The 22,441-nt window shown below is 41.1% G+C and overlaps 1 protein-coding gene across 8 annotated transcripts in view; it reads left to right on the top strand.

The window, feature by feature from the left end:
- The window catches only part of PATJ (PATJ crumbs cell polarity complex component), a 211,710-nt gene that overhangs the window by 45,005 nt on the left and 144,264 nt on the right, over positions 1–22,441 (top strand). For 7 of the 8 annotated variants that reach the window (XM_048496111.1, XM_048496108.1, XM_048496103.1 and 4 more), the window contains 5 exons: positions 952–1,028; positions 4,159–4,215; positions 7,575–7,709; positions 11,563–11,730; positions 14,039–14,179. In XM_048496111.1, coding sequence (XP_048352068.1) covers positions 952–1,028; positions 4,159–4,215; positions 7,575–7,709; positions 11,563–11,730; positions 14,039–14,179 — 578 coding nt within the window. The remainder of the gene's footprint in view (positions 1–951; positions 1,029–4,158; positions 4,216–7,574; positions 7,710–11,562; positions 11,731–14,038; positions 14,180–22,441) is intronic. The other variant, XM_048496109.1, reaches the window with a different exon arrangement.

Here is a 22,441-nt window from a genome sequence, read left to right as displayed (position 1 = left end):
TTTCTGTTTAACTGGCTTACAGAGTTATCTTTTTGTCTTTTGAAAGGCTTTGGGGCAATGCTGTTTCATATTTTTAAAAATTATATACATGCATTGAAAATTTTCTGGTAACTACTGAGTTCATTGGATTTTGACAGCATTTGTTGCTACTAATGGAATGTTCTGTAAATTGTCCAGAGTTGTAACAAAATCAGATATAAAACCAAATAGCTTGTGGTAAACTTATCCTCCAGTTGCTGCCACTGTTAGTTGTTTTTTGTCTGCATGTTGGGGCCTTGAATTCCGGCAAGTTAAATATTACTTATGTGAAGATCTTTTTATAAGTGCACTGAGCTTTTGGCTGAGGTCAAATGCAGGGCAGCCAGTTATTTTATGCTATCGAGCCTTGTCAGATTGCCTTGCATGACTGTAATACTGCTCTGGTTGCATAAGTAAGAAAGTTGAAAAGATATAAATGTCAAGATAGCCAAGTTCCCACAGAGGACTGTTCAGAACTGGGGCTTATATTAAAGTTCATATTACTCACTGGCCTAATTAAACCAGACAAGACCTTCATACTAGCCAAATGTATAAACAAAGACTGAATTATAGTGATGTAGCCTTGGTAAAAGCTATGCTGCATTGGGTTTTTCATCTAGAAGGTGTCGGTGCTAGTGGGAGACCTTTTATAAATGGTCATTAATGATAAAGTTCATTGACTTTCATACCCAGGATTGAGTTATTTTCCTTATTAAACAGCGCAGTGTTCATATCTAATTAACATAACCATCTCCTTTCACATACCTTCCTGAACTGAATAAATCACGTATTATTATTAACTGATCTTTGTATTGTTCTTCTGCAAAAAATCTGTATTTCTTTGTGATGTTCTGTTGCTTAAATGTTATTATTGCCATATTTTATTGGTGTATATTGAGCTAATGTAAAATGTTCTGTTATTTTTTAATTAAGGTGAAAGCTCAGAATCATCAGAAGATAAATTGAAATCTAAGTGGCAAAAAATGCTGGGACCTGACTTTGAAGTTATGGTATGTTAGCACATACTTGGGGGTACATAATTTCTTTTAAATTATAAGACTGAGTGTTAGGTTATACATAATTTGGAGCCACCTTATTGTTCTTTAAAACAAACAAAAATATTAGATAAGGAATACACTAGCTTTATCCACATTGTGACCAATGAATGCAATGGGGAGAGCAGGATCTTAACTCTACCCTTCTGATGACTAACCATATACAACTGGAACCTAATGCTTATGATAGCTCCATTTTGCAGAAGGAGAAAGCCTAGAAACACTGTTTCCAGTTGCGTAGACAGTGCATTATGTGCATGCAGTCAAACATACAGAGGTTGGAGAACCAGCATGGTGCAGTGGTTAAAAGTGGTGGACTCTAATCTGGAGAACCAAATTAGGTTTCCCACGTTTCCATCTGTAGCCTGCTGGGTGACCTTGGGCTGGTCACAGTTCTCTCAGAACTCTCTGAGCCTCATCTACCTCACAAGGTGCCTGTTGTTGGGGAGGAGGGGAGGGGAAGTGAATGTAAGCCACTTTGAGATTCCTTTTGATAGAGAAAAGTATAAAAGCCAAGGCCATTTCCGCACGGCCAGGATGCGCCCCCACACCGCCAAGAGTTCTGGCGGCGTGGGGGCGCAAGCCCGTTCGCATGAACGGGCGAAGCGGAGGCCGGCAGACGGCAGGCGGCTCCGTGCTCTTCCCCCGTCCCCGCCCCACTCACGGTGTCCTCGTCGTCGCCTACTGGGCGTCGCAGCCCCGCCCACGCTGCCCTCCGACCCCTGGAGGTCGCTGGCGGCCTGAGGCGGTGTTTTACCGCCCAGGCGTGGATGTAAACGTGAGGAAAGCGGCCCAAGTTTTTGGTATAAAATCCAAGTCTTCTGTATGTAGATGTTTAACTGGATATGGAATGATCAGGTGCTATGGTAGCTAGGTCCCCCTGACCACTGGAGAAGGATGAGGGGGGGGGGGCGGGATTTGCCATTTTTGGTTCAAAAATTGCTGGAGGTTTGGGGATGGAGTTGGGGGAGAACCAGGACCTAAGTGCGGTACAATAACAGACTCTGCCCTCCAAATCATCTCCAGGGGAACTGATCTCTGTAGTCTGGAGATGAGTTGTAATTCCAGTGGATCCCCAGCTTCCAATTGGAGGCTGGCATTCTTATCAGGAAGAATGACAGTGCATATTATTTTCTTCACTCCAATACGCATTCATTGTAAGGTGTTTTAAGGCTTCAGTTTCCCTGTACATATTCAGATGCATTATGAGATCTTTAAGAAATGTGAAATCTTTTGGATATGGAAGCCACCCCATAATAATTGATAAAGGATTTTGACTCACCCCTTAATAAACCCTCACTTTATAGAATGTAATATATATCAGCCCACTTAAATTAACATTTGGTTTTATATCGTTTATAAGCTGAGAGAGATGGTTTGGGGTATTATTCCTATTTTAACAATGTATGGTTATAAGGAGATAATGTTTATGAAACATTTGTGAGAAAAGGAAATAATTCAATTGAATAACTAGAGTACTAGATTTTTCTTATAAAAATGCTCATCCAAGCAAAGACTTTCAAAGTTTCTACCCTGCAAATAGGTAAAAACAGCAGCTGCCAGTTCACACGCATTGTCAATGGCAGCTCTGACTTTGTGAACAGCCTGTCTGAGGTGGTCAGGAAGGCTTTTGTACTTCTGTCATTCTACAGAATGAGCAGCAATGTTTCAGAGCTCTTTTTAAAAAAGAGACACCAACTTTAGTGGAATGGAACAGCCCAGGAGGGCACCTTTATAATGGAATAGGATTGTCTTTTGCTGCAATAAGATCATCTGCTTTTACTTCAATATAATGCAACTAACATATTGTTTTGGAAGCCAGAGTGGTATAGTGGTTAAGAGTAGAGGACTCTCATCTGGAAATCAGGGTTTAGTTTCCCACTCCTCCATATGAACAGCCTGTTGGGTGACCTTGGGCCAGTCACAGTTCTTTCAGAACTCTCTGAGCCCATTTGCAGGCAGGCAGTGGCACACCATCTCTGAATGTCTCTTTCCTCAAAACCCCTACAGGGTCACCATAAGTTATCTGTGACTTTATGGCATACACATACACGCAATGTATTGTTTTATAATATACATTGCTTTAGGTAGTTTGTTGTTTTGCATTGTTCTATACTAGTGCAATAGATATTTCTCTCTAGTTCTATTGCATTGCTTGTGGATTGTTTTATACTGTTTGATTGCATTGCTTCATCCTGTAATCCTCTTTGAGTCTGTGAGAAAGATGAACTATACAGTAAATAAATAAAACTAATTATGACATATAATTGTTGGTCTAAATGGGAAAAGTAGCCAAGGTTGATAAGTTGTTGTAGATATTATCTTAAGGAAGCAGGTTAGGTAAACAATTATGTCATCACTGATACTCTTTCAAAATATTTGTATTTAAATCTGTTAAAACCATTACTTTAAAAAAATATCAGTTTTTAAATGAAAGCACAATCTAAGCACAGACTTAGATGTAAATTTTTAAATATAAATTATCCAGATCTTGAATAAAATGAAGGCACTTTTGCCAGACTCTAATAAGACATCCTTTTGTTATTTTCCACAGAGGGTCAACAAAGGAGTAAAGAGGGAGAAAAGTATTGCAACAGTGCACACTTTAACAAATTGCAGCCCAAACTACCACACAATGCATCATGATATGAGGGTGTTTTTCATGCTAAATTTAAGTTTTGTCATTAATATCGTTCACTTGGACCCAGTCTTGCAATAAACCTTTAGAAGTTTGGATCTATGAATTTCCTCCCGAGTAACGATTTTTCTTATTATGGAAGAAGCGTGTTCTGTTGCAGAAACTCTAACTGAGAGACAGTGACTTGCCATGACAGCCAGAGAAGCCAGACTTTTTGTTCTAGGAGAGGGGTGTGTGTGATACATTACTATAGTTCCATTCTACATTATTCCTCCATTGTTAAAATGTGCTGTTGGAGGATGGCAAGATTTCATACCATTAACCCCCTCTCCAAAAAGTGTACTAAAGCTTATTAGTGTTAAATCTGTTGAATTCATAGCACTTTAGTTTATTGTAATAAATATGTCCCTTTAATGAGTACCCATGGGAGTCTTGTTTGATGTTCAGGTTTCTACTGTGGACATGCCAATTGCAGATGATACTGAGCTGCAGAAATATTCAAAGGTATCTAGTCTAATTTCTTTCTCTTTTTTGGAACATATCACCAATGTAACTGGATATTGATGTGAACAAATCAAGTTGAATGTAAATATTTCTGTAATTTTGATGTAGCACCAGATTTGTGGCTGTTCTTGATCTTTCAAAGATTTTTTTGTCAAATGAAAATCTTTAATTTCCCCAAAATTTGTTGACGCTGAACTGAATAAATACAATATCAAGGATGTTGCTGCTTCCCTTCTTAAAACGCTTTATGAAGATAATATTCATTCTTAGGGCAACAGCAGTGCAGTTAATATACCTGAGTTACAACAACTTGAGAGGCTTTTATTTTGAGCAATCCTTCAGCTTTATTACAAGCTGGAACTCTCCACTGACTCTGGTCTGTGTTATAATTCTGTAGTTGCATGCAGAAATTATATATTTTGAAAGAGGACAACCCAATATACACTTTTCCGCCTAGATGTACTTCCGTTTGCCCTACATACCTACCCATTCACTCTGGTCATCTTTGGAGGTCCTACTTTGTATGTTTCCCCCCATCTTAGATAGTCATAGTACCAAAACTTTGGAACTCCCTTCTCAGGGAGTTTTTTCTGCTTTCTCTATTGTCTTTTGCCAGTAAGTGAAGACTTTTTTTTCTAGTTTGGTAACCCCCATTAACTGTTATTGGCCCTCCTCCCTGGTTGTGGTGTTACGTACACTCGTGTGTTTTATATGTTTCATCGAATTGTTTAAATATTTTATATACACTTGTTTAATGTCCTGATGTTTTAATGTTGTAATGCTTTATTGTTTGCAGCATTGGGAACTCTGGGTAGAAAGGCAAAATAGAAATATTTCCAATAAATAAATATACAACTTTTAAAACCAAATAATGATCACTGAGTTCCCAGCACATGCTTATATGTGCAGCACCAAACCAGCGATGATAATAAAAGCTATAGTCACCTGTAGAGATCCTCTCTTGTGTATTTAGCTAAGATCTGTGGCCTTCTTTTACAAGCTGGCAAACTTGGAATCTGTTGGCTTTCCAGCCATTATAAAACTTAAGAGTTCGTTTTCCTTTAATGCAGTGGCATAACCCTTTAACTCCTGGATTATGATTCTGAAAATGTTGCAGATAACTTTTATCCTGAGTGTTGACTTCATATGCCACTTTAGGCATTTCCCAGCTGATGTCTTGAAATTTTACAGGTTGATTTATGCTGTGTAATTTCACTTTTAAGCTTGTACCATAGGTAAAAAGAATCAATATAGGGTCAAATTACATAGGGTCAGATTTAAATAACGGCAATATATCCTCCATGAGGTTGCCTCTGAAAATCTTCAAAACTTCAGGTGCTTCAAAATGCTGCAACAAGGCTGTTGAGAAGAATGTGCAGAAGCTAACTTGTTAATGCTGCACTTCAAGAATTTTCAGTTTGTTCAGGGGATAAATTAAGTGTGAGTTTTCATCAGGGACATAGGTAAGGGGGGGTTCTCGGGTTCAATCCCCCCATTTTATGTCCGAAGCTCTGCCCCCCCATTTGTGGGTTTTTGCATTTTAAAGTGGTTTTTTGTTTTTGGCTTGCAGGGGGCGCAGTTTTTCAGGCTATCATCAGATGATACTCCTGATGATACCACCCAGGTTTGGTGAAAGTTGGTTCAGGGGGTCCAAAGTTATGGACTCCCAAAGGGTGTGCCTCCATCCCCCATTGTTTGGCTAATAGGAGATGAGAGTCCATAACTTTGGACCCCCTGAACCAAACTTCACCAAACCTGGGTGGTATTATCAGGAGAGTCTCCTGTGTAAACCACCTCTTTTTTTTAAACATTTCAATAAATTTTATTTTTTTAAAAAGGAGAGTCTCTTAAAGATACCCTGAAAGCTTGGTGCTGCTAGCTTAACAATTGTACCCCTGACATCAGGCACCCCCCAAATTTCCCCAGATTCTCTTTTTAAATCCACCCCCTTCGGCATGGATTTAAAGTGAGAATCTGAGGTCCCCAGTTCAAACGTTGAAAGTGATGCTGTTTCAGGGTGGGGGAAAATCTACCCCCAAACACCATCACTTTCAATGTTATTTTTACTGGGGACCCCAGATTCTCCCTTTAAAATGGATTTAAAAGGGAGAATCTGGGCTCCCTAATCTAAACACCGTTGAAAGTGATGCTGTTTGGGGGTGGATTCCAGCATCACAGCAGCCGCCCATAGTGTGTGTGTGTGCAAACCTCAGATTTTGCACTTGGCTCCATTTTCCCTATTATTATTATTATTATTATTATTATTTATTAAACTTGCTATACAGCCTATCGAATTCCAGAGTGTTTCTTATAAAATCATACAAAAAACATAAAAATCTTAAAACAGGTACATTCTACAATAGGGCCCGCGAGACCCATATACCACCCTCTTCCAAAAATGAGGAGGGGTCCCAATGATGTTAGGCTACCCCTCTGCCTGGAGGGGAGAGAGAAGGGACTGCCGGCTGCCAGCTGGGGAGCCCAGCCGGTGGGGGGGGGGCAGGTCACAAGAGTCTGCCATCCCTTGCCTCGGAGAGCTGCTTTTTATAAGCACTGAGGCCATGGGCGTGGCTTGGGGAGGTGTGGCCACACCCCCAGGGGTGAGTGGGGGTGTGGCCTTGCCCCCGAACCCCCCTCATAAAAAAATCTATACCTACGTCACTGGTTTTCATCTATAAGACCAAAATTGCCTGTTGAATTATGTCTGCTGTAATATTAGCTTATATGTGCATTAAAGGTTTGACTCCCAGACCTTTTCTGGGTCCCCACACCATCCAATGTCAAATAGATACTGAATAGGGATAGGGGCTGTTTGGTTGTGGTGTAGTATGTGTGGAAAATTATTCCTTTGATTTTCAGCATATGTATTCATTACTGTTGTTAGGTATCAGGCAAAGACTTTTCGTTTACAGTTTTGGTCTGGCCTGCTATGTAGGATTTTTTTCCTCTTCAGTTTTAATTCACTGGAATTTCTGTTGTAGGGTGACTTGATCGATTCTTAACTTGAGTTTTTTTATTGTTTAATTGATATATATTGAATTGTATTAGCCTGTTTGTAAAAATAGTGATTTAGTAAAGCAATTGTCTACCTAGGGCTATGCAATGTGTCTGGCTTTTTCATTTTTTAAAATATCTGAACAGCAGTTAACCTCTGACATATTGCAAACTACTTTTGTGGCATATTACTAATTTGCTAGCTTTTCCAAATGAAAATGTTTGGCCAATGCAGCACTATTAAAAACCAGAGAATTCATTTTGTGTAAGTAATTTCAAGGTAAGCATTAGTTGAGGTGCAGTACAAAGAAAATACATTTTGAGCACTTGATTCTGTAATGTTTCATATTTTTATTTAAATACAGTTGCTCCCTGTTCACACGTTGAGGCTAGGGGTTGAACTTGATACATATGAAGGACATCATTATATATCATCATTTGCCACTGATGGTCCAATTGCTAAGCTTGGTTTATTTCAGTTGGAGGATGAACTTTTAGAGGTATGGTATCTAGTTAATATGTTGGTCTGTATTTTGTAGCATTCCAATATTGTATTACTGTCCATATTTTGAGATGCATTAGAATACCTATTTAATACAACTGTGGTTGAGAACAGCTAAAAAAAGTAGGATTAGCGGAAATAGAATGGTATTCTCTGTTGTGTTATGTAATTGGAGCTACTGTAGCAGATGTAATCAGCTTACTACTATTCTACAGTTTATTATTATTTCATAACTGCATATTGCTCACAACAAATTCATTTGTCTTTTGAAAGGTTAAGTAGATGTAAAGAATTAAAAGAATATCAAAGGGCATTTTCTTGTCAGTTGCCAAAAACATAGTATAGAAGTAATAAAGCCTTACTGTGTTCTCATTGTTAGCTTGTTGTTATTTAAGTGTGAGCTCTTTTTTGTTCATTATTTATGCAAGTCTGCAGCTATTTTCAGAACTTGTAAACTGTTGCTTTTATTCAACCCACAACACCATGCCTTTTTATTTAAAATAAAAACAAACACAGAACGCCAAGAGCACTTTTGTATAACACCAGGTAATGCATCCTGTTACATGAAACTTTGCAATGAAAAAATGTAATAAATGCACAAATAGCACCGTCAGACCACAGATATAGAGAGATTTAGGGTTAACCGAGAATACTAGTGGCTTGGATCTTATGACATTGTGTTCCTCATATTTCTTTCCAGCTGCTGCAGAGGCTTTCCTCCACTGCAGTGCTTGCTTCCTCTGCTGCTAGCACTTTTGCATTCATAAAGAGTCCTTGAGAAACACTGATCTTGCGCACACAGAATTGCTTGCAGCAAAGGAAACAAGCACTGCAGTGGAGGAAAGAGCTTGCAATGGCCGGAAAGAAGGACAAAGGACGTCCCCTTTGTCAAAGAATCCAACCAGTGTTTCACAGTAAATAACAAGATAAAAGGTTGGATAATTTCTAAAATTGGCATCATTGTATAAATTTAATAGCCAGTTACTTGCACGCTGGTAACTAATAGAAAGCAAGGAAATATATGTTTGTTAACAATGGAAAATTCAAATAATATAGAAGAACAGACATATTAGAAAAAAACATGTACCGTGTATACTCATGTATAAGTCGAATTTTTCAGCACATTTTTAATGCTGAAAAAGCTCCCCTCGACTTATATGCTGGTCATTAAATTTTTTTTGTGTTTTTACTTTGCCGGCCAGCAGGGGGCGCTGTTTTTATGCTAGCGGCACCAAAATTTCAGGGTACCCTCAGAAGACACTCATGATGATACCAGCCAAGTTTGGTAAAGTTTGGTTCAGGGGGTCCAAAGTTATGGACCCCCAAATGAGGTGCCCCCATTCCCCATTGTTTTCAATGGGAGCTATTATTAGTACATGGGGCTACCCTTTTTGAGGGGTCCCTTAACTTTGGACCCTCTGAACAAACTTCACCAATCCTGGCTGGTCTCATCAGGAGAGTCTCTTTATGATACCAGCCAGGTTTGGTGAAGTTTGGGTCAGGGGATCCAAAGTTATTGACCCCAAAGGGATGCCTTTCTCACAATACTAGAACCAGGGGGCATTCATTGAAAATGCTGGGGGGAAGAATTAGGACTAATAAAAGGAAACACTTCTTCACGCAACATGTGATTGGTGTTTGGAATATGCTGCCACAGGAGGTGGTGATGGCCACTAACCTGGATAGCTTTAAAAGGGGCTGGACAGATTTATGGAGGAGAAGTCGATTTATGGCTACCAATCTTGATCCTCCTTGATCTGAGATTGCAAATGCCTTAACAGAACCAGGTGGGAGCAACAGCCGCCAGAAGGCCATTAGCGTTCACATCCTACATGTGGCTCCCAAAGGCACCTGGTAGGGCCACTTTCAAAGTAGCAGAGAGCTGGACTAGATGGACTTTTGGTCACTGATCCGGCTGAAGCTTGTTCTTATGTTCTTATGTTCTTATGCTTATCCCCATTGTTTACAATGGGAAGCTAATAGTAGATTTTCCATTTTCTGACAATATCCCTCTTAAAATCTAAGTTGGGTTACATTTGGACATACAGATGATGATGAGGAATCTAGTTTTGAAGGATTTTAACTCTTGTGTTTTAGCTTGGTTGCTGGTTGAGCTAAGGTTTTTGTACTTTTAAAGTTATTGTTGATACCATATTGTTCTTGTTGACCCTCTTTTCCATTTACAGAGCCAGTTTACTGTTTTTCTTTGAAATAAATATTCAAAAACATTTAACCTACTGATGCCTCAATTGATGTAATTTTATTGGCATCTATTTTTATTTTTGAAATTTACCAGCAGCTGCTGCATTTCCCACCCTCGACTTATACGCGAGTCAATTAGTTTTCCCAGTTTTTTGTGGTAAAATTAGGTGCCTCGACTTATATGCGGGTCGACTTATACGCGAGTATATACGGTAATCAGTGCTGTCATATTAAGGACATATGTAATTAGGTAATTAAAAGCAGTGTATGGGTCTGATCTATTCCAAGAAGTTATGATGTGAAAATCCTTTTCATCCATACCTTTGGTAAAGCCACTGTCACAAAATACTAGTTGACAAGATGGTTGTAGCTTGGGCTAGTTTAAGAAGTCATGACTGAGCAGCAGTTTGGTCTCAGGTCTTTGATCCACAAGGCAGATGTAAGAATAAGTGGGATAAGTGGTAGCTACTCATTTTTCGATGAACTATTCTGAAGGCAAGAACTCCAGTTTTAAGTACTTGTTGCAACGCCATAAGACATTTGTATTACTGTACTATAACAGAAGCTCTGATCTGGATGGCATAGACCAGACCAATCTTGTCAGTTTGTAAAAGCTAAGCAGCGTCAGCCCTGGTTACTGCTTGGATGGGAGACCACCAAAGAAGTCCAGCATCGACAGGCAATGACATACCACCTCTGTTAGTCTGTTGCCTGGAAATCTTTATGAGGTCAGTATATATCAGTGGTGGCGAACCTATGGCACTCCAGATGTTGATGGACTACAATTCCCATCAGCCCCTGCCAACATGGCCAATTGGCCATGCTGGCAGGGGCTGATGGGAATTGTAGTTCATCAACATCTGGAGTGCCATAGGTTCGCCACCACTGGTATATACCAACTGCACTTTCCACCACTGTAACAAAAAGCTGGCTCTTTCTGACATGGAATAGAGTCCATGTGCTTGGAAACCATCGTGTATGTACTTACTAGTATTTGCATATGGGATTGTGCTGAAGCAAGTGTGTGGTACTCAGTATGTCATGAATCAACACAACGTGTGATACTTTTTAAATCAATGTGTAGTCAGTCTGAAAACCATGTTCACTCATGAGTTCAACAAAACTCATAGGAAACATAGGAAAATGCAAGTAATCATAATAAAGGAAGAGCAATAATTCTAATACATACTGGGGGCATGGGGGTTTGTTTGTTTTTGTTGTCAAGGCCCAGATGACATATAGTGACCTCTTGGAGTTTTTGAGACAAGAGACCTTTGGAGGTGGCTTGCTATTGCTTTCCCTTGCATCGGGACCTTGCACTTCCTTGATGATATTAGATATGCCAAGAAAGGTAGTTAGCAGCAAATATAGCAGCTGAACATTGGCTACAGATAGCTGTACTACTTTTAATAAATTAACCAAAATTCTGAAATCAGGGTTACAGATATAGTTTAAGGCTAATACTGAACTAAAGCCACTCTTTTACAGAAATTAATGGGTAAAGTACATGTTTATGAATAGTTTGTTCAGTGTAATTTGCCTCATCACTGTAGGAGCCCAAGAAAGCAGGAAGATATTTTAATGGCAGAACCAGGTCTATATCTTTTAAGTATGTCATTGCCCATGTATGCTGTCCTTTCTGTACATAGGTAAATGGTGTTCAACTATATGGAAAATCCCGCCGTGAAGCAGTTTCTTTTCTTAGGGAAGTGCCACCTCCATTTGCTTTGGTTTGTTGTCGACGCCTGTTTGATGATGGCACAGAGTCCTTTGTGGATGAGCCTGCAACTGTTACTATTTGCTCACCGGAACCTAAGGTAATCAAAAATATTAAAAACGTGATCTTTCAGAACTGGAAAAGTAGTGTGATTTCCCTCACAAAATTATAACCAGGAACCAAAGTGTACTAATGATTTCGAACCTTTGGGCAGCTGGCCCCCACCCCAGGCACTCCAGAATAACGGAGCCCTTCTGATGTGAAGGAGTTCGTTAAAAGGTAAGGGCAAAGGTCATCCCCTTACTGACCCATGGGATTACATCACATTTACTAGGCAGACTTTGTTTAGGAGTGGTTTCCTATTGCCTTCTCCAGTTGTCTAGACCAGGGGTCTGCCAACTGCGGCTCTCCAGATGTTCATGAACTACAATTCCCAATTGGTCATGCTGACAGGGGCTGATGGGAATTGTAGTTCATGAACATCTGGAGAGCCGCAGGTTGCAGACCCCTGGTCTAGACATCACCTCCAGCAAGCTGGGTACTCATTTTACCGACCTCAGAAGGATGGAAGGCTGAGTTAACCTTCAATCAGGATTGGACTCAGGTTATAAAAAGCAGAGCTTTAGCTGCAGTAGTGCAGCTTACCATTCTGCATCAGGGGTTGGCACTGGAAGAAAAGCAAGCTTGAACTTGCCCTGAATCATTTTACACATGGGCAGAATTTTTAAATTGACTTGTGTGTCAGGACAAAACTACAACCTTTGTTTTGAAAGCAGACGTTTAGTTTAAAGCTGGGCAAACTTTGAAACATTTGCCTCTTTTATATAGGATTTTATGAAGCACTCGTGTGTATGTTGAATTTTAGTACAAACAGTACTCTGGAAAGCGTATCTTCTCTGAGATATATTTTATATTTGTGACTTCACTACTTTTACTGTAATTGGAAACTCCCAGTAGTTTATCTAGGCAGGTAGTTAAAAACATCATTGTACTAATGATACAAGGTATGTAAATCAATGGGCTGACATGCTGACGGTGTACATCCCATTCATCACTCTTCAATTTAATAAGGGAACAAGTGCTTTGAATTATACCCAGTCTCAGCTTCCCCATTAGCTGATTGCTTCCACCTTGTGAACAAAGGATTTGATGCAAACTGGTAAATGGAAAATTACAGGTTTAGCTATTAAAATTTCAAAAGGTCTTAGATCTTTGCCTTTAGTGTTTCTATAATAAAGTAAATATTTGCTCCTGGGGTACCTTGTTTCATGATGAGGTATCCTCTTGATAGATTGCCTTTCGACTTTGAGTACTTACACATGAGAAAAAAACATTTACTTGGATGGGTATTCAGCTTTTTTTTTTTTTTGCTTTTACAAAACTTTTCATGTCAAGTAAACCCAAATCCAAAAAATACTTACTAAGCACTTTAGCTGTGAAGCTCAATCATGTTTAGTGAGAATCAAGTCCTACTGTGTTTTTCGAATATCACTCTGCTATTCTCACAGAAAGCCACTATTTGCATTATACCATAAACATCAAAAATATTAACCTTAGAAGATACTGTATTTTACCCCATTTGTCAGCCTGTTCTGATTTATATCCCCATGAGATAGATATGTCTCTACTTGCCAATAAGGTCCTTGAAAAACCTCTAGCAGTTGTTCTCCTTTTGTCTACTGGTTAATAAACAATGAATAATAACTATTCACTGCTCAGCATCTATGCACCACACAGCTTTTATTGGGTGAAAAGAAAATTGTTATTCTGGGAGATCTCCAGGCCTCACCTAGGGGCTGGCAATAGGGACTATATGCTGACTGTGTATATATCCATGGCCTGAAGCATGGTGCTACTCAACAAACTGATTTGTAAATTCAGATTTCTCAACATACGTCAATTAATGCATACTATATTTAACAAACGAGATACAAATCCCAGTTTGAAATCCCAGTTTGTTGGCAACCAGCCCCCGCCCCCCCCCCCCCGCAATTTGTTGGAAAGCATTTGGATGCCACAACTAACAGAGATTTGATCAAATCACCATTTATTGAAATGCCTGAATGTAACCACCACTGAATTAATTATAGTTATCCCTGTACTGAAAATGATGTGATGATACTGATAGTGTGGATACCTATTGATTTCCTAAGATTAGAATAAAATCAAGGACTTCCAGCTGTTTGAACTTTTAGACTGTAATGCGACTTCAGACTTACTTATGTACTTTTATGCCACAAATGAAACCTTTGAAGACTAAGAGGTTTGTAACATTATTTTAGGCTTTAACTAAATAGAACAAATACTTAGTTGTATGCAATCATTTTTAAAATTTCAGCTTTGGTGACCCTCCTACTTTGCATATTTTGAATGACTATAGCAGTAAAAAAAAATCTCTTATTTTTTAGATAATGGAGCCTGAAGATTTTGGCCCAGAAGAGGAAGAGGAGGAGGATGCAGAGCTTGCTCAATGGTCTTCTGAAATCAAAGTTATTGATCTTGTGAAAGACACTAAGACAGGCTTAGGCTTCAGCATATTGGACTATCAGGTATGCTACGTACAATCAAGTATCATGGATCCAAATGATAAAACTTCATAAATATTTTGATTAATATTTATGCATTAGTATGGAGTATAATAGGTATGTCTATGAGGGGCTCAAATACAGCTTGTTGGCATGTGTTTATTCTCAGTTCATCTCCCCCTCTACTCTTACCCCCTTTGAAGACTTGAGTTTTGAAAGCCTTGAATTAAACTTCAGTTTGTCATGAAGTCCAAATGCAGGTGCCTTGACATTTATCTTCCCCTACTCAAACACATAAGACAATACAAGTTGGAGTGTACTCATGTGACTCTAAATTCTTCAGCAGAGATCTAAGCTTGTCTACTCAGTGGGACTTACTCTTCAGTGGGACTTACTCTTAGGATTGCATCCCTAATCATTTTTCACATAACCCTTTTCTAGGAATCTCAGATCTTACAACATGGTACCTGATATCCTTTCCAGAGAGCAATAATATGCAGATTTTCTTTTATATTCTTGTATGATCAGAATCAATGGAGGCCTTGGTAACGTGTTTTTATTTACTTACAAATGCAAATGCATTACCATTAATGGGATGCAGCTAATTTTAAATTATTTGAAATGGGCTATAAGCCATTTAATTTTAGATCTTCCATCAGTTTAAGATATTGGTTTGTAAAGTACTGTGTGTCCTTGCTGATCTACTGAGCTTTTTATGTGCCTAGATATTAATGAGATATATTTGTTCACAGTAACTGTTGTGACAGGCCGTTTGGGGAAAAAAAAGTCTCAAATTAAAACGTGACCAGAATAGCAATTTCTGTGTCAGGCTGGGATGACCAGTAGAAAACTATGTTACTGTTCTGTCCACTTAGCCATAATTGTCCTACACTTTTATTGCTGATGACTGGGACAATTGGTAATTGCTTCTTTACTCCAACTGCCCAACCATTTCCTGTCTCCTTTGCCCACTTTTTGGTGTGCAAGGTGGCTTGTCTTATGGGTTTCCCTTGTAGTATGCCCATTCTGTTTGCCATATATTGTGCATCCCAATATCTCTGTCATCTCTTCATCTCTTTTTTGCATTTGTAACTAAGTATATGTTACTGTATTTGATGCACATTCCTTTCTGTGCTGATCATTCTTCCTTCTATCTCTCTTGTAATCACCTCTGTCTGTTTTAGATTGTAATCTAGTTAGAGGCAGAGATCTATTTATTTTTGGTTGTGACTTACTTTAAAAAATCATGTTTGCTGATGGCAGCTCCCTATAAGGTCTGGAAGACTTTTCGTTTTGTTAAGTAGTTCAGACCGTATATTAAGTACCGTATATACTCGTGCATAAGTCAACCTGTATATAAGTTGAGGCACCTAATTTTACCACAAAAAACTGGGAAAACTTATTGACTCGTGTATAAGTCTAGGGTGAGAAATGCAGCAGCTACTGGTAAATTTCAAAAATAAAAATAGATACCAATAAAATGTTTTTAAGTATTTCAAAGAAAAATAGTATGGTATCAACAATAACTTTAAAAGTTCTGAAGTGAAATATATAACTTTCACAGACAGGAAGGCCTGTTCTCCAGCCTGCTTGGTTTTCTAAAATGAATGGGAGTGGCAGAGGTGCCCCCGTGGGGGGGCGTTGCGGGGGGCCAGCGTGATTTCCCCCCACAGCGGCTCCCCTGTGGCACCCCCCATACTTACTTTAGGAAACCGAGCAGGCTGCAGAACAGGCCTTCCTGTTCTGGTGGGAACTACATTTCCCAGGAGACCCTGGGAAATGTTGTTCCCACCAGAACAGGAAGGCCTGTTCTCCAGCCTGCTCGGTTTTCTAAAGTAAGTGTGTGGAGGAGGGGCCGGGGGGATTTTGCGCCCCCTTCATGACCCAAATTCATGCGCCCGGTGCGTCGCGCGCCCCCCCCCCGCCCCCTGGGAACTTCACTGCTGATTGCATGCAAGGTCAACCTTGTGCCTAGATCAGGCAAGGCAAACTTACCTGGTGGACCAAACTCAGCAAGAACAAACAAGAACAAAAAGTCCTACTGGATTCCATCCTTCTAGCAAATCTTTTCAGAAATGAGTCTCTTGGGCTGGGGAGCCAGGGATCACAAGGACAGGGGTAGTGGTTGCTCCAGGAATCCAAATTTCCCATCAGCTGCTTGAAGCTCCAAGCAATCTAATTGGCCCTGCTGGCCTTCCAGCACACCATTCAAGGCTTCCACATCCTAATAAGGACAGGCAGTATCTCGGCCTAATCCTACACAAACTGACAAGGGGGCTCCAGGGTACAAGACGAACCTCCTCTCAATCAGAGCCAAGCACATTTGGGGCGTTTCCAACTCTCGGGCTGATTGGCTCAGTAGTCAGTGCCTTCAGGATGGAGAGTAGATGTTGAAGAGGGACCATGGCCTGCTACTCTACTTTATGCCTTCCTTCTGGTGCCAGTTCATCCCAAGCTTCTTCGAAGAGTGAGGGAATTTTGAGCCGACATCATTGCCATAGCACCTCTATGGCCCCAACGGCCATGGTTTTCATCCCTGCAAGAGATGACCTGTCAACAGCCTCTTATTCTCCCACTCTGTGAGGACTTCCTACAACAAGGGCCCCTCTTTGGCAATTGGCTGCATGGACATTGAAAGGGAGCTTTTCTCCAAATTAGGCTATCCTCCAGAAATCATCAAAACCATCTTGTCATCACGACACAACCCAACCAACAGAATTTATGATGTAACCTGGAAACCTTTCATCTGTTGGTGTCACAGAAAGACTGTAGATTTTCGTGACCCGGGTACCAACAATCTTCTCTGTTTTCTGCAGAATGGCATTCACTCTGGCCTGCAGGCGTCTTCTCTGTGTTGACAATTGGCAGCCATCTCTACAGTGCTCCCATCTTGCAATGGTTGGCCTACTTCAAAACATCCTCACCTGATCAGATTCCTAAAAGGGGCCTCAACCAAGGATAAACCTGTCTGCCACAGATTTCACACAAGGAAACTAAATACTGTTCTGACAGCTCTACTAAACCACCCTTCAAGCCAATCAGAGACATCCCATTTAAGTTTCTCAGGCTAAAAAACATCTTCCTAGTGGCAGTGGCTTCAGCCCGACACATATCTGAACTCCCCATCTGTAGACAATTCCCTGCGCATCTTTCACAAGGATAAGGTCATCCTTCTTTTCAACCCCCTCTTTTATCCAAAAGTAGATTCTAGGTTTCATAGACAGGAGGAAATCTATCTTCCCTCCTACTGTCTGAATCCCAAGCATCTCCATGAAAGAATCTGGCGCACCTTAGACATTAGAAGGATTCTTAATGTGCTCATCATCAGGGCAGCTCCAAACAAAGGGAAACAGATTTCAACCTAAACCATAGACCTTAGGGAGTGCATTTCAGAGGCCTATAGGGCATCAGGGTTAGTCCCTCTCAAGGGCATAATGGCACACTCAGTCAGGGGAGCGGCTACTAATGCCGCTCTAGCAAAAAATACATCAGTGGAGTAAATCTATAAGGCGGGCACTTGGTAAACACTACAAGATTAACAAGTACAGTTCGGCCGATTTAGCCTTTGTGTCCTGCAGCCCATAGAAAACCTGTAGACCATTCCCACCCATCTTAAGGTACACTGCTTTAAAAGGTCCCAACTGAAGATATCCTCTTGTTCTGGGGAGAACAACCATTGGACTCTTACTGTGAAGGGTCCCTCTCCTCTAAGCCAAAGAGAACATCTTGCCCACCTGGTTTATAATTTCTTCTATAGGCAACTGTAATTTAAAAAAAACCCAGCTTCTTGTTATTCCTTCTCTGTAATCACCATGTTGTGAGTTCAAGAGTTTGGGCTAAGGCAGCCCAAAAGGGGGGGGGGGTGGTCCATTCTCTTATCTACTCTTTTTGTTAGATATTGATTTTTTACTGTTACTGCAACCATTGCTCTTTGGAGCCCTGAAACTGAGAAGGAGGAGGGATGACTTCCACTGGAAACAGAAAGCTGAAGATTAGATCCTGCCTCTCTGGATGTGTGTTGGAATCACCCAATTGAAGATGTCCTCCTTGGCTCAGAGGAGAAGTGTGTCCAGTGGTTGTTCTATTGGACCAGGGGTCCCCAAACTTTTTAAACAGGGGGCCAGTACACTGTCCCTCAGACTGTTGGAGGTCCGGACTAAAAAAAACTATGAACAAATTCCTATGCACAAATGATTGTAAAATGTTTGATTTCACCTTTCAGCCTTTCTGTCATGGTCTATTTTTAGAACAGTGACCAAAGTATGTCAAGTACAGGGTGGACTCCAAATATTGTTGGGGAGGCTGTGGAATACCTTCCCCTGTAAAAAAAAAAAAAGCAGAACTTTCCCAATGAAACATTCCATCTAACCCAGGATCAGGTATCTTCCTGGGTTCTTTCCTCCCTAGCAGCCAGCGAGCGATTCGCCAGCCTGGCTGATGCCAATGGGAGTGAGGCAGAACAGAAAGCCTGAGAGCAACACATGGAGTAGCTGAGAGGGAAGGGCGGAGCAGGCATTGCCACATGTAAGGTTTCCAACTCTGAGTCAGAAAATTCATGGAGATTTGGGGGTGCCATCATGTAATGCAATCAACAGCCGTTGGGGCCGGTTCCTCCTCTCCCTCGAGCCCCCACTGCACATGAATGGAGCCATTGCCGCCATGCCTGGCGGGCCGGATAAATGCCTTCAGGGGGCCACATTTGGCCCCCGGGCCGTAGTTTGGGGACCCCTGTATTGGACAGTTGGAAAATGGATCCCGTACAAGGTGTCAGCTGCTTTTGCAGTGTCCTATTAAGGTGGAAAATAGGGTTGCCATCCTCCAGATGGGGCCTGGAGTTCTCCCAGAATTACAATTGCTCTCCAGGCTACAGAGACCTGTCCCTCTGGAAGAAATGGCAGCTTCAGACTATATGCAATCATATTTTCACCGAACTCCTTCTCCTCCCTGAATTCTGCCTTCCCCAGGAGCTGGCATGGTGGAGCTTTGCCATTGCTGAAGCTTTGCCATAGTGTAAGGAACGATACAAAAGTTGCCTGATCCAACTTCCCTTTCATCTTCCAAAATGGTAGTATATATGCAGTGAAGGACAGCTGTGGTCTTGCTTACATGTTGGGAATAAGTACTAAATGAACTGGTTCTTGCTGTCTGGTTGCTCTAGATAGGAGTGAAGAGGACTACAGCGAAATTGTGGCATGTGGCATGCATAGTCCAGGCCACATGTTTTGCTTCAACAGCTTACTGGAAAAAATGCACGTTCTTTCCAGCAGCATTTGCAATATATCATTATATATTATAGTGAGTAAATGGCATCTTTTGTGACATTTGTATGTCTGATAACTTAATTTAAAAGTTTTATACTGTGAGATAATTAATGAGCTCTAATATCTCTTTGCTGTAATTACATAATAAATCATACACACTAAAACTCAGTTTTGGAAAGTAGGACAGAGGTTTATTACTGGGTGTACAAAGGCCATATCTGAGGTTTCCTATATTTCTGGAATTCTCAGCCATTCCTCACTTGTCTATCTAGTCAAGTATTCTGTTTCTAACAATGAGCAATGCCAGATGCTTTTAGAAAGTGAAGGGAATCCCCAATTGGGTGGTTAGGGAATAATTTACCTCAAAGCTGTATTTTATAGAGGTGACAAAAAGATAAATATATGCATCTGGCACAAATTTTTGAAATTTGTTTTGGTTTAGAGTACCACTGTAGCTTTTGAGTAGTTTGGCTGTAATTTCCATGGGCTGGAGAGGCTTTGTGTTCTCTCTCTGCTTTTAACCATTTGTCAGAGGTTTCTTTCTAGATATGTATAGGACTAATAGGATGTGGGATAACTGAAGATGCTGTGTTGTAGGATGCAACGCAAGCTTGTGTCTACTATCTTACTCATGTCTAGTAGATAAATTTAGGGTCGTATTAAATATGCTGGCAAATCCTAGGCTGAGTAATATACTTAAATTCATTTTAATTTTTCCATCCTATTTGAACGAGTTACTTCCTAACTAACTTTTATGTAGTGTTGCTGGCACATTCATAGATTACTTCATTTCACTTGGACATGACATTTACAATTATTCCTCATATGAACTCCATAAAGGGTTTTGGACAGAAGGTCCTGTAGAAAACAGTGTTCTCTGCCAACTGTTTACAAATATTTTGCATATTAATAAATTTTTGAATTTTTTTTAGCGTGCTTACATAAATTTCCCAGCGGAAACTCTTATAAGAGGAGAGGCTGGCATGGGGTGTCTGGTGGGATAAAGAGGACTATGGAAGCTGCTGATATACCTTGAAACTATGGAGGAAAAAACAGAAGCTTAGACACCTAGAGTGAGTTTGGTGCAGTATTCATGTTGGTGGCAAGAACATCTTATAGAATGTTTATGAGATCCTATGAAATGGTGGTGTAGGCCACAAAAAGAAATATTACATCTTACCTATAATAAAAAGGCTAAGGGATGGAATGTTCCAATGACAAACCCTCCCCATTGGTGGGTGACATTCCATTCCCTCCCTGAGTAATGGCACCTTGAAGTTGCTACTCAGCGGGTGGCAGAAGCCTCCCGCCTCCTCCCACCCCTAACAGCCAGGTGATGATCCTGCCTGCTGGACTCAGGATTGGGGGCCCCATGCCTCCCTCCACCCCAAACATCCCCATTCCACCCTCCCCTCATTCCAAGCCTTACCTTTCCACCATCCCCCACCCCAGTACTCACCTTCAAACTCTCCCCCACCCCAAGGTACATCTTCCACCCCTCCTCCACCTCAACTCTACCCATTCAACCCTCTCCCCACCCCAAGCATCATCTTGCCATCCCACCCCCACCCCAAGCCTCACATTTCCGCTCTCCCCATACCCCAAACCTCACCTTCCATCCTCCCCACACCCCAAGCTTCACCTTGCCATTCTCCTCCCACCTCAAGCGACTCTTCTTCACTCTTCTCTGTCCTCACCCTCCCACCTACCCCAAATCATACTTTTCCAACCACTCCCACCCCCAAGCCACAGACCCAGAATCAGGTAGGTGACAAGCATCATGCTGGGAACGGGGTGTGTGTGTGTGGGGGGGAAGGGACTACAGCCTCAGTAAAGCCTGTTGCAGGCGGCAATGTTTCCTTTTCCACCCTTTGCTGGGGGCCATTGCATCTCCACGCAATGGGCTTTGCTGCTAGTATCCTATATTGAATCTACTAGCTCATAACAAGCACAATTGTTTAGGGTGATTGGGCCCTTAACTACCCTCATGGAGGGTTCTTCAATTATTAGGAATGCAATAATTAGCCCTAAGAAGGGCATTTCTTGGTGTGCTTCTTTTTTTTTTGTGGATAAAATTCCTTTGGTTGGCTCTTTCAGTTTCAAGACTTCGGTCCCTAACAATTTGACTCCTAGTGAGAGTGAACTGGAGGCCTCTTGGCTGTTTTCAGGTCTGATTTTGGACAAATTTAACTATCTCCCCCAGTCCAATGTCAGTAGAATCCTGAGGACTGTGAAGCCACCACCTCCCCCTTAGACCTGTGCCCATCATGACTGGTGAAAAAGAGTAGTGAAAGGGTTTGGGCTTGCCTGATGGATATTATTAATCTATCCCTGGTTTCTGGGGTCTTTCCATCATGGTTGAAAAAGGCAATGGTGAGGCAACTCTTGAAAAAACCACCATTGAATCCTCTTGATCAGTACAACTACTGCCCAGTTTCACATCTTACTGGGTAAGGTACTTGAGAGAGCTGTGGAATAGCTTGAGGCATTCCTGAAAGACACATTGGTCTGGTGTCCAGTCTGCTGAAGGGACTGAGACAGCTTTGGTCATCCTTACAGACAATCTCCAGAGGTAACTGGACCAGGGAAGGTCAGTGCCGTTGTTATTAGTTGATCTGACAGCAGTTACTTGATCTGATAGACACAGTCGATCACAATCTTTTTGCTCACCACCTATCAACACTGGGATTCATGAGACTGTCTTACAGTTTCCTCCATAGTTGGGAACAAAGGGTAGCTCTAGGAGAGAGTATTCACTGGTATGTGGCATTCCACAAGGAGCAATACTCTCCCCAGTGTTATTTAACATCTATACACCTTCTTGTCCAGTTGGTCTGGAGTTTTGGTCTGGGTTGTTACCAGTATGCTGATGACACCCAGCTATATCTGTCAATGACTGGCTGACTGGAAGCCGCCCCAGATAAGCTGGCCAGTTCTTTGAGGCCTGTGGTAAAATGTCTAAAACAGACATTAAATCCATCAAAAACAGAGATCCTGTGACTGGACTGGGGACAATTGGGAATGG

Source organism: Sphaerodactylus townsendi, linkage group LG05 (genome assembly GCF_021028975.2).
Source record: "Sphaerodactylus townsendi isolate TG3544 linkage group LG05, MPM_Stown_v2.3, whole genome shotgun sequence".
NCBI lineage: Eukaryota > Metazoa > Chordata > Lepidosauria > Squamata > Sphaerodactylidae > Sphaerodactylus > Sphaerodactylus townsendi.
This window is presented reverse-complemented; position numbering and strand designations above follow the sequence as displayed.